The sequence below is a fragment of the Pipra filicauda genome, unplaced genomic scaffold, assembly GCF_003945595.2.
Source record: "Pipra filicauda isolate LSUMZ 115617 unplaced genomic scaffold, ASM394559v2 scaffold48_size3843733_pilon, whole genome shotgun sequence".
NCBI classification, from domain to species: Eukaryota; Metazoa; Chordata; class Aves; order Passeriformes; family Pipridae; genus Pipra; species Pipra filicauda.
In genome coordinates, this window is record NW_024104631.1 from 2,785,982 (window position 1) to 2,799,069 (window position 13,088).

Here is a 13,088-nt window from a genome sequence, read left to right on the forward strand (position 1 = left end):
CCGCCGCCGCCAGCAGCACCAGCAGCAGCGGCAGCAGCACCAGCACCAGCACTAGCACCTCACTGGCATTTAACGAGCGAAGCTGCTAGTTGCGCTGGAGAGAGACGCGCAGGGAGGAGGAGGAAGAAGAAGAAGAAGAGGAGGAGGAGGAGGAGGAAAAGGAGGAGGAGGAGGGGGGAAAGAGGAGGAGGAGGGAGAGGGAGGAGGAGAAGAAGAAGAAAAAGAAGAAGAAGAAGACGAGGAGGCAGAAGAGGAGGAGGAGGCCAAACGGACACCAACTGAAACAAAAGTATTTCCAAACCAGCACCCAACTCCACCTTGTGAGGGCTCCCCCAGCATGGCTTCCGAGGAACTCTACGAGGTAAGAGCCCCCGATCCCCGCCGGCCCTGCCCCCGGCCCCGCCGGCCACCGCACCCCACCCCACCCCGCTCGGGAGCCTTTTTGTTGCTCCCCGGGAGCGCCGCCGGGCTTGTCACCCACACTTGCGGCGGGTGCTGCCCCTTCGCGCTGGGCCCGGCGCCTGCGTGTGTGCCCAGCCTGGCCCCCCGCCCCCCCTGCCCTCCCCAGTTTTGCGGGAGGAGGACGGAAATGTGACTGAAAGGAGGAGGCGGCAAAGTGTTACCGTGGCCTGCACTGCCCCCCCCCCGCCCCCCCTCCGCCCGCTTTCCCCACGTTCACACAACACTTTGAGTCCAGCAGGAGCAGAGGGGGTGCTGGATGGGGCGAGCGGCGCTGACAGCCCCGGCGGCGAGCACGCCGGAGTGCGAGCCCGGCGCTGTGCAAAAATGTGTGCAAAGCCGAGTTATTGCCTCTGTCCGGCCAAGGGGGGGTTGGGGGGGGGGGGAGGGCTGAGGGGCTCTCCTCTTGGGTTTGTGTCTGTACCAAGGTCCCAACCACCATCGTGTCCCTTGGCCGTGCAGCAAGCTGCGGCGATGCAAAATATTAAAATTTAAACTCGGCTCTTCGTACTCCAACCATACGGTTGAGGTTGCAAGGGAAGCCTCAAAAAGATTGAAAGTTAAGGCTCTGACACGCCATCCCTCACTCGTCGCTCGGGAGGTGGTCAGAGGGTGTGCTGACGGGAGAGGAAGGTTTTGGGGTGAAGAACGGAGCGAGGTGACAGCCTAACTTTGAATTTCCTGTCTTATGTGTGGCAATTTCACATCCTTGCCCTTGATTGAAAAGCATCATGGTTCTCTTGGATTGAACTTCCTTGTTTTTATTTTTACAAGAAGTCATCCCTGGGAGTGAAAAGCTGTTGTTGTTTTGGAGCCGTTCTTGCCTTTTAGGTAAAGAAGTGGCCACCCAAAACCAAAAATGGTCTTATCTTGTAGTTAATATGCATCGAGGCAGTGATCTATTAAAAAAAAAATATATCCAGAGGCTGGAATTCTGAGGTCAAAGAGAGAACAGACAACCTTCAGGACACTTGACAGAAGATGTCTTACTGTACTGTTGGTGCACATGTATCTCTCGTTAATGGAGTTACATGCCAGTGAAAGGTGCCCCTGGTGGGCTTATGTTCGAAGCGAGTTGACTGCCAAGCAGAGGTGCTGAACTGATAGACTAGAAAGAAGACTGAAGGCCTGTATTCCCAAGACAGATAAATCATAGTTAATTGCTTTGGCAAGTTTCCCCATCCTCATAATGTGGCTTAAGCCAATCTTGAAGGGATCATCCCTGGAAGTAGGAGAGAAATTTAGAGACCACTCTGCATCCGAAGGGATTGCCAAAAACTTGCTTTGACTTTGGAAAAACTTCTGTTGGGTTTGTGGAGTTTGGCCCATAGACTCTGATGTGACCAGTACTTGCTCTTAGTGTGTTGCTGTGTTTGATCAAAGATGGACAATAGGATATTGGTTTCAACAGGCATAAAGAAATGATCAGAAGAATTATGTTTGCTGGGCATTGGGCTGAAGTTGAGTGACCATTGTGCATGACTCTTCTTGGTTGTCTTAAGTTGTTTTCAAAATGTTGACTTGTACGAAAGTCTCAGTAGTCTGTCGAGCATGGCCGTCCGCACTTGGCACGTGGTGTGTGATGGCTATTGGGCAAAATCCTCTTTTGCAAACCACCTGAAGAGATAAACTACTTCTTTAATTTTAAAAATGAGACATATTCTTTAATCGTGTAAGTGCAAAGTTTGATTGAGATGCCGAAGTTGTTAATGCTTTTGGACTAGGATGTGGTCAAGGTGTCTTTTTTTTCTAGATTGCTCGTTTTTGACAAGTTTTGTCTTATGATGAATTTTCTAGCCATGTTTGAAAAATCATAAAATAATAAATAATTCAAATGTAGTGAGCACTAATTTGGGAAGGACATAGCTGCGGGTTAATGTGAAATGTTAACTATTTAGTAATTTAAACTGTTATGTGAACTGCCCAGGGTATTGACTGGAGCTTTATTTCTGTTTCATGGCTATTTTCTTTATAGTTCATGCCATATAATAGTCTTTGAATCTGGTGTTTGAAATCCAGTGCCATTTGTTATACCTCTGTTTTTCCTTCTGAATCTGGATCTGGTGTCTTGATCAAAAAAAATGTATAATCTATTTGCAATTGTTAGTCTAAGTACGAATGCCAGCTACTCCTGCTGATGTGTCATGGTTCTTCCAAAATACAAATAAAAATTCTTCTTATAAAAAAATGAAGGTAAGTTTGTTTTGGTTTTTTTTTTTTTTTTTAAGGATTCATTTGTTTATGGGATTATTTTTACTCTGGATATCATCTCTGGAGAGAGGGAGCTGATCTCTATGTAGGCCAGTGATTTGGAATTCAAAGATCGAGCCCTTGAAATATATGAACAGGCTGGAAGGATGACTGTTGGTCTGACTGTATATCCTCTATGCTGTTTGTTCCTGGGCTGTATATCCTCCGTGTCATGTGTTCCTGAGCACACAGGAGAGGTTGTGGTAATGACTACCTGCCTTTTTTTTTTTTTTTTTTTTGAGAGGGTAGAAGATCTGAAGAAAATAGGGAACTTTATTGAGAAAAATTATAAGAGACTCTTTTTTCTATATGGAAACTGAAACAATTGGTAATGTTTCCAACCTCTGTGGGTGAGGCGAATAGCATAGTTTTTCTGTTTGTAAGTTTGATTCTTCAAGTGACAGTTTGTTTCTTAGTGAGGTGGACAGACATGGAGAAACTGGTGAACAAGATAGGTAAAGGAAAACATAAGAAAAGGTGCCATTGTATTTGGATTTCCACAAGTTTTTTCAATAGGGATTGACATCTTAGGGCATCTCTTTTCATATCTGCGTTGCTGTGGTTTCTGGAAAGTCCTTTGTACATCCCTTTTGGCGAATAGGAAGGCTACTTTCTTTTTCACTGTGACAACTTTCGTTTAGTGACTGTTTCCCACCAGTTGAAATTGTGTTGATTATTCTCCTTATCTTCTCTGGAGTAATTAGAAGTAGGGTATCCACCTCATTTAGAAGGTTATTTTGAAAGCAGACTATGTTTGCTCTCACTGCAGTCAAATCCCTTGACCTCCTTTGGCAAAGTCTTGTAGTGATGTCTGGGACTGAAGTCATTCTGAGTTGTGGTTGGCATGACAAGTTTGTTGGATGAAATGTGGAAATGATTCCATACAAGTGCTCTCCAGGACGTGTGTTGGCCAGCAGGTCAGACGTACCAAATGGCATCTGGTAGACAACTAGTAACTCTGTGCTGAGTTTGGAAGTCTCTTTCTCATAAAATTTATTAACTTTTTTTGTATTAGATGTGGTGGAAATGTATCAAAGTTCTCTGTCTGTGGGCATTGTATCTAGTTGAAGTGCCAAGTGTTTCTATCTTTCCTCTGAGGATTACTGGTACAGGTGATGGTATAAATGGCCCATTGGTTTAATTTATGTAACCATAGTTTGGCTTGGGCCATGATTGCTAGTCATATCACAACATTTTTACTGGGTTTTACCAGAAGTAAGCAAAACAGTTTGTGTGAACTTTGCAAGTACACCTATGCATTGATGCCTTTTCCATGAAAATATTACAGGTTAACATAACTTGAAGTCCTGTAGTTCAAAATTATACATTTTTGTATGTTTTATGTAACGGAAAATGTCTTTTTTTTTTTTTTTTTTTTTTTAATTCTTCAAGTGTCTTGCAAAATACATATGCATTTTTTTCATCCTGGTGTCTGGTATTCTCAAGGTGATTCTTCACTTCCAATGATGATTCAGTATTTTTGGTTTTATTTTTAGAACTAAGGCCTTTGACATTAAATTATACAGATACAGCGAAATTACAAACTGAAAGAAATTTAAGGAGCAACTGCCTGAAGTTCTATGGCCTTGCAGTAAGCTATATGTCACGTTTAATCACCTAATAAGTAAGGGCCAAAGACACGTATGCCAAGAAAATTTAAACTTTGTGTATACGGTAGTGGCCACAAGTCAAAAAAAGTGGTCCTGTGGGCTGTTCTTCATCTACTAGGCTAGTTTTTTAAATAATAGAGTGTAGAAAATTGGAGGAGAAATGCTGTCATTTTGCTGAAAATTTGATACTGCATAGGAGTTACCCACTTAAACCCAGCTTTTCTCTCACAGCCCTAGTAACACTGCAGCAATCGAACCTTCATCATGTTTTGTGTGCACTTACTGGGAAGTTTAAACATTTGTTTTGCTTAAGTTAACTGAAAGGGTAAATCCATTATCTATGGTACACAGCTCGGAGTTTGTTGTAATTTCTTATAGCTATTTGATGAAAAATTAACAGCAAATTAGAATTGGCTGTTTGGGCAATAGCTGGTTTTTTCCTCATTGAAATGGGTTTTTTTAATTCAACCTGTCTTGCAGGAAGTCCAAATTGTCTTGGGATCTGTCTTCTGCTGCTTGTCTCTGATGTGCTGATTCCCGAGGTCTTGGTTAAAGATCTTGTTCATAAAGGAGGTCTTATAGTCATTGAGATGTAATGCCTGAGTTTTTGCAATTTTATTTTGACAAGTGGTGCAAATGTTACTGCTTGTTTCAGGCAAGGTAAAAGACTAAGACTTGCTTGACTGACCCTACCCAACTAAACAAGACTAGGAATTTACATTAGACCTGTTTGTATTGCTTTCACCCCTTAGGAACTATACATCTGACTTAAAATAGAATTGAGGATTAGCTGTTCTTCCCCCATTGGTGACTTTCACTTCTTTAAACCAGATCATGAATGCAATAGCACTGCAGAAATGGAGCCATCGTATTTAGTGCAAGAAGCTTGACTTTTCCACGTCCCTTGCCAGGCTGCTTTTCGCCAGCTTGAGTTAGCCCCAGAGCTCTGGACAAAATTGAGAAGGTCTGGTGCCCTGTCTTCTGCTGCTGCCAGAGGGGGAATGCCTGAGCTCCCCCTGGGATTTCCTCCAGTGTGCTCTGCCCTCTGCAGTGCCACTGGCCTGGCAAGGCTCTAGGCTGCTCCCGCAGTGAGTTCGAACACACGTGTGCAAAGGAACGAACTTCTGCCTGTGTCTTGTGTAGAACTGCAAGTGGTTCACAGATAAAGAGATGTTTTAGCAGTTTTTATGCATGAAACTCATTTGTACCTACATGTACAAAATAGGTATATTGAGAAAATATATGTTTTTAATTTTTTTCTGTGTAACTTACTTTGAATTGCCCATGTCCATCACAGAAAAAAAAAGATGGGAGGCAGAGGAGGTGGGAAAGGGGGAGAGATGCACCATCCATAAAGCATGTAAAGCTCGGATAATTCTTACCTTCACAGTCCCTGGCTTTTACTGTGATTTAATTTCTTGAGTTTTTTGGTCAATCAGAGATTTACTGCTGTGGTGCCGGTTATGTTTAAAGTTACAGAATAATTACTTCCAACTTGCAAGACTACTATCACAGAAGGTTTCTTGCCACTATGCTGATGTTCAGTAGCTCTTGAATGAGGATGAATTATTGGACACAAAGGACTTAATGAGACACACCACAGCCCCTTGTTCCTCAGGAAAGCTGGCATAGCTGGAACAGCATCAGTGGTGCTGTGTCCCTTTCAGACTTCTCAGTAGGTGCAGCTTCATTTCTTCCAGACTGCTGCAGCATTTCTGACCTGTGCCAAAGTGGTAGAAAAACCAAGTTACTAACAGTTATGCTTTCATCTTATTCAACCAGAATGACTTCTTAAATATGTGATAACTGGATGTGCAGATCTGATGGATATAAGTGATATGCAGGCCTGTAATGCCACTCTTATTCTTCTGTAGTAAATTCCAAATCTGCTCTTACTGGGCAGTTTATTGTTTTTATGTATCTGTTGGAGCTCCACAAACTGTGTTTGCAGGGTTAAAAGGGATGCTCAAGTCACTTCCTGTTCACTTCTTCTGTGCCATTGAGGTTTTTGATGACATGTGATAGATAACTTTATTGTTCAAGAAGTACAGGCTTGATTATTTTTTTTAATCTTAGAGTAAAACATTTATAATTTACATATTAAACATACCATGTGCTTTCTCTGACAGTCTATTGTTAGACTAGAAAATACTTTAAAAGTTCTGTATTTTTCATTATCAATTGTATTTTCCAAAGCTGTGGTATCTTTCTTAGAAGAGCTTTTATTTTTCTAATTTTTGATGGACTTTTAATATTTACACACAAGAATTTTGTGTTCTTTGAAACCCTTTCTTTGAACCTCTCTCTGTATTACTTAGAGGAAAAGAAAATTAGCATGTTACCAGCTTAGTACACTATTAAGGGAAGAATATATTGTTTTCATAAACATCCTCGGAAGATTTACATGTGTCCCTTGATGGTGACCTGTGGTAGATATTTTTCAGGGCACCTATGAATATGTATGAATACATAGAATGGATATGGATTAAAAACCATTTTTTAATCATAGATTTCCATTTTTAAATTATTTTGAAGCCACTTTGGTAGCATTAGCTGCAAAATAAAGCAACTATTTTCTAATTATCTTTTAACTGTCTGTTAGTTATATTTAATAATGAAACTACTGTAACATAGTTTTGTTGTGATCCCTTAGTGAGGCTTCACATTTTGTAATCACAGTACATAAAATAAATTAGTATAGCTCTGATCAAATCTTCCTTCTTGGCCGTGTTATGTCTGAGGGTTTGTTTGTTTCATTTCTTTTGTGGGGAAAGATAAGGTATGTGTTTTAAGTGGCCTAACCACATTTGTAGTTGTGCCTCTCTAACTCTTCTGCCCCCACAGTTTCTGAAGGTTTCACTCCTTTTAAGGAAATTAGGTGTTAATGCTCAGTCTGATTGTCATAGTAGCATCTGAAAAATCAAAATACAGAGGTTTTTTTTTTAATATCCTAGATTGATAGGGAAGGAAGAATACAGACTTTTTTTTTTTTTTTTAAGTGACTTTATGATTTTAATTTTGCAGAGACATTTAAATACTTCTCTAAGCATCTCCACTTCCTGTAGAATACTGGTTTATGGAAATTTTCTTGGTTTAGGGAATTTGGCTTTAGTTTGAAGATGTCAATTTAAAGCAAGTTGTGGGAAGTATGTTATGATGTATTTATCACAGAAAAATATTAGATGTACATTTTGTAAATATGTATGTAGGGGAACCAGTGGGGTCCATTCTTAAGATTGCTGAAATGGATATACCTTAACTCCAAAATACTTTCCTGACTGTGATGTGTTGAACGTTCTACTCAGTCAGACGTCTGTAGCTTTTGAAGTTTTTTCCATTAAATGCAGTTCTTCAATGAAGCATCATCAGGATATTGATAACATTTTTGTTACCAATAACTAGATACATGAGGGATGCAAAGCAATTCAAAGTAAATTTGTGAAAATTAGCTGGACTATAGTTTGGCTAGTTGTTAAATCATGCTAGTTTGTTGTGTTTTGATTTCAGCACCGTATTTTCCCCAGTTCTATGTGTGTATAAAACATAGCTCCTACTAGTGCAGTGTAACTCTTCCACTTTGCTTTAGCGGCTAGGTTACTCACAAGGTTAAAACTAACAGACGTGGGATTGTGTCTAAAACGAAATAATGAGAATGTGAGACTATAGGTTCTTACACAAAAGATCCACCCAGTTCAACTTCCTGATTCTTATGACAGGTCCATAATGTCTTACTGTAGAGGAAAAAGTGGGAAATGCGACACAGCAATAGTCATTGGGAGCTTTGATGGCTGGTTTTGTTGGGAGAAGGCAGGTTTCAGCCTTGGTTATAAAATGCCAGCAGCATGACCTGAGCTGCCCAGCTGTTCATAGCCCACCTTCGTTCCCTGCGCATATCTGCCAGAGGGTTGCAGCTGCAGGCTCGGGAAAAGGCAGGGGCACATCTGTGGATGGAGCCATTCTGTGCCCATTTCTGTTGATCCTGGTGTGGTGTAAGGAGAACGATGTGATTGCTGGGTTACTCGGTTGTGTTAGCACAATTGTTCCTTGGGCTAAACTTTCATCATTTTCTCTTCAGACAATATTTCTAAACACTCACAGGGGTCTTCTTCAGTTGTTGGAGTTTAAGGCATTTGTATAGGTATTTTCTGAGTCATAACCACAGAATACATTGGTGTTACTGAACTCTATTAATTTGTACTTAAATTGTTCAAGAGGAGGTTGTTAGCTTATGTGATCAAACAGAACAGAAACACTAACTCTGTGTGAATCCTAAAATCATCAGCAGTGTATGCTCCAGATGCCTGCAGAGTCTTCAGTGGAGATTTAATGTGCTTAAGGATTCCATCCCAAAAAAAGGTCTAGCTACCAGCTTTGTGCGAGTAGACTTGTAGTCTAGAAAATTTGGAAAGAGGAATATGCCTAGAGAATAAAACAAATTGTCATAGCACTTGTAATAATAATTCTAGGAATTAATCTCATTATTTGAAATTAGTACTGTTTTGTGAGTGTAAGTATAAACCATAGTAGACTGTACTGGAGTAAAATATATAAAATTAGGAAGATTGATGGAAAACTTCTGAAAACAGAAAAAACCCTGTTTTTTTCTTCTCTGTAGGCTTTTTGCCATATAGTAACTCTATACCATAACTCTTAGGTGACCACTAATGTTTTCAAGGCTGACACTTTTTTTCTCGCTTGTTTGGGTCACAGATAAGGACCAAACTTGATCTTGAATTAATAGTGCTTTCTAAGAACAAAGAAACATAAAATAAAAGGAATTATGTTTGCATCAGACTGAGAATCTTGAGCTTTTGTTCTGTATTTTTCTGTGGAATTAGATCATAAATATAGTTGTTCTATATAGAAATATTCAAAGCAACTCAACTGTGAGCATTTCCAGCTAAACAGTTTCTAATGCCTCCTGAAAGGGTTGCTGTAGATCTTCCCCAGCTCGCCACCCTCCTTTGCAGCTGAAGGAGTAACTAGATGTCCAAGCATTCCCAAGGGCAACAGAAACGAGTGCAGTTTTAGAGTAGTCAATCAATTTTCACTTCTGATTTTACAAGGTCAGAAGTTTCAAAGATAAAATTTAAACTGTTGGTGCACATCAGGTTTTTTATAGTATATGTATGTGGCTAGAGAAGGTTAAAGCCCAGCTTATGAGTTGTTTTCAAATACGTTCTTTCCTTTGTGTGGTTCATATGCTTAGTGTTATGTACTTCATGTTTGGATTTGATTGTACAAAAGGGACTGTGTTGAGTGGGAGAGTAAAGGACACTTGATCTCTGGTTTTAATTTGGATAAAATTCCATAAGAAACTGCAATATGGAAGTCTAGGGCAAGTTTATTATCATATGACTTTTGAGACATCCAGAGAATTAGCATTGGAATAAGCTGTATTTTCACCCAGGTAATCAAGCAGTGACGATCAATAACAACAAAGAATTTTTTCCCAGATGCCAATGGCAAATAAGGTAGCTTCCTGTGTCAAAAGTTCCATCAGTGTTTCAGATTCTATTTCACTCACATTAGAGACATCTCTCTTCTATCAGGGCAGCTCCTTAATTGATTTGTTTTTCCTGTCTCCCACATTGTATTCATCAGATCTCCTGAGATTTGTGCTTATTTATTTAAACCACCCAAGAACAAAATATCAAGTTCTGAATGAGAAGATGGAAATCACTGTATTTAAGGATGCATCTCTGAGATGTAGCATTGTAGGACTGTTAAAACATGGAAGCTGGTACATCAAGCAGTTGCTGATTTTGACAGCTTATGTTCCATGACTACAGAAACCCAATGGATATAAAGGATTACTACTTCACAAATCTTTAAAACCATACAAAGATGGAATCTTACTCTTATTTTCATCAGCAGGATACATGTATGCAGACTGTACCATGCTTCTCTACTTTCTTATCAGTAAAGGTTTAATAACAGGGTTGTCTTTTAATGGATATTTTTAAAATGTGTATTGAGATAAATCATTCAAACACGTTATCTTTAAAACCAATTCTTTACAATGATCAATTTCGATTTTAAGTTCAGTTTTGCCCTGAAACTGGTGCAATGCAGAACAAGCATATTGAATAAAATGGTGTTTTGGAGGTTACCTATGCCTGCCATGAAACATGGATTTAGTGAGGCTATAGAATGAACACTAGCACATCATGTGGTTTATGTCCCCATGAACGTTAGGTTTTAATCCACTCATAGTTGCAGGTGGAACTGTGCTGTTGTTCATTTATACCTATCCCCATGTTATTTTCCTCCGTTTATCCAGAGAAAATAATTTGCAATGCTCTAATTCTTCGTGCCTTTGGATACTTATGAAAAGGAAGGAATGATGCATAAATATCAGTTGTTAAATAGCATGTGATATGTTTTTTCAGTACAAGAAGATCTTAGTTAAACGTAATACTGGTGTTGGTCTGTAAAATGTGAAGCTGTTCATTGCTGTGTGTTATTTGAATATATTCAGTATTAATTGAATTATTCAGTGCTAAAGTCCTTAGTCAAGTAATTACAACCTAGTTTATTCTAAAGAATTTTGTCCTTCACACTTGAGCATATATATATATATCTAATCAAAGCTATGAAATGTAACAAAACCCATTCATTGCATGCACACAAAATAATTTCTGTATTATGGCATTCTTATTGTCAAAGAAAAATAATGTTCTTTGGCTGTGGATATTTTTATAAATAATGGGAATTAATGAGAGTCATCACTCTAACGTATGTATCTGTATATATGGGTTTATTATTTCTATTAGTAAAATAATGCTATATTTGGCTTTTTATTTTTTCTTGTGTACACTTGCTTATATTTATGAAGCTTGAACTAAGATGTGACTAAAAGTGATTAATTTGGGAAAAGGGATTTTATATCTTTGTATGCTAAATAAAGTCTTAAAGTATACTGAGACATAGTAAATTATGAGAAGGGAAAGAAGAAAGTGGTGATTGACTGTGGAACCATGTGATAATTTTGTCTTCTGTTTTTCACTAAATGAACGCTCCCTTTCTATTAATTCGTACCTTTTGTCAAACATTTGCATTTTACCTTCCCAATGTTTTTTCAATATCTGTCTCCCTCATTTGCAGTCAAGCCACCAGAAAAATCTTTCTCCATCCAGTTGTTCAGGAAAGGGCACTTTCAGTGTGGAATTAGTTGTCTATTGATTGTAAAGCAAGGATGTTTTCTATTTTTCTGCAAGAATCTGAAACTTGGTTATGTAGTGGAAGAAAGGCCCATCTGTTAAAACTGGTTTATCTTTTGTAGAAAGATGGGTAGGAAGGGGTTGTTGGGGAACAATGGAGGCTCTAATCATTAGGACACCTGAACACTGTCTCGAAAAATGTAATTCTCTCTTTTCTCTGTCACGTCTAGCACTGAGCATATCACTCAGGCTAAGTATTTCAGAGATGATTGCCAATCATTTGATCATCTCCCCGACAAAGTTTGAATCCCTGAGCCAAAGCACAAGCAAAATAAAGCCTTTTATCTTTTTTGTTTTTCTTTTTTCTCCCAAGTAAATATTGTCAGAACGTCTTAGAATTAAGTAGAGCAGGCTAATTGGGTCTTACAGTGAGAAGCCATGCTACAACTACAAGCTACAGACAAGCCTGTCTCCCTTTTAAGTTGGGTTTTGGTTTGGTTTGACTTTGGTGGGGCTAACTGCAGACTTATTCAACTAGCATGCAGCATTATCTTTGATGTCCTCAGCAGTCCTGATGAGAGTCATCCAGAAGGTCATTTAGACCATTTAAGTGAAATTCCTCTAAAAGGTCATCAGACTTGATCCCCTTTCTCTACAAAACGGTATAGAAAGGCTAGTTGGGTTAATTTAGTCAGTTAAATTAAATATCCTTAAATCTGGCCTCCTAAGCACTGAGGTTTTGTTTCCTTTTTCTACAGTCTTCTGATCCCAATGCTGGATAATACCCAACTTTTCATTCATTACAGATTTTCCCTTGGGACTGTAAACTGTGTTAGTAGGTGAATGTTTTTAAGGGATTGTGCTGTTGAAGTATAAAGAGTTTAAGCACAGCACTATGGTGTTTAGACACCCCACTATGTGGAGCTACTAGACTGTAAGTTAAGGTTTGTTATCTGGGTGATAGTAACTGATGGAGTTATGTTTTTAAATAATAATTGTTGTATTTTACTTCCTTTTACATTAAATCTTGGAAGGTGTTGGGGTGGCAGCACTTTATGATTGACTTCAGCAGGTCCTTGCTCCAATTACTCAGCTGCTCCTTCTGTTGAGCCATAGCAGCAGCATGGCCATGTGTTAAGAGGATTGGAAAATTGATCTGGCATAATTGAAAACAACCAAACAAAAAACCCTGCCTCGAAAATGTTTATATGGTTGAAGCAGTTCCTCAGTCTGGTTCTGTGCATGGCCATGCATGTGTTCACCCAGATGATGAAGCAGGTGTGGAAGGTCATCTGAGTGATGGCCACAAAAGAACAGCCTCAGTGAGCAAGCCTTGAGACCACTGGGAAAAAATTTGTGTATCCTGACAGTGTTTGTGTCAGTTTTTCTCTTAATGTTTCTTTGAATGGCGTGATGTTTAACATTTAGGTTTGAAACATACTACACGTTAAGGAAGGAGACTATCTATGTCCACTTTCAGCTGTGAGTACTAGGGCTCTCTAGTTGCCACAGGCCTTGCTTTTCATCACCTCATTCTCCAGCAAACCACTCATTCTTCCTCCTTTCTTTGCACCAACACCGATTTTTGTTGCTGGGTCAAGTGAAT

The 13,088-nt window shown here is 39.3% G+C and overlaps 1 protein-coding gene across 4 annotated transcripts in view; it reads left to right on the forward strand.

The window, feature by feature from the left end:
* Positions 1 to 203: 203 nt before the first annotated feature.
* CDYL (chromodomain Y like) overlaps positions 204 to 13,088 on the forward strand; it is a 106,165-nt gene continuing 93,280 nt past the window's right edge. For all 4 annotated transcript variants that reach the window (XM_039386557.1, XM_027734053.2, XM_039386560.1 and 1 more), the window contains exon 1: positions 204 to 361. In XM_039386557.1, coding sequence (XP_039242491.1) covers positions 338 to 361 — 24 coding nt within the window. In that variant the 5' untranslated portion in view covers positions 204 to 337. The remainder of the gene's footprint in view (positions 362 to 13,088) is intronic.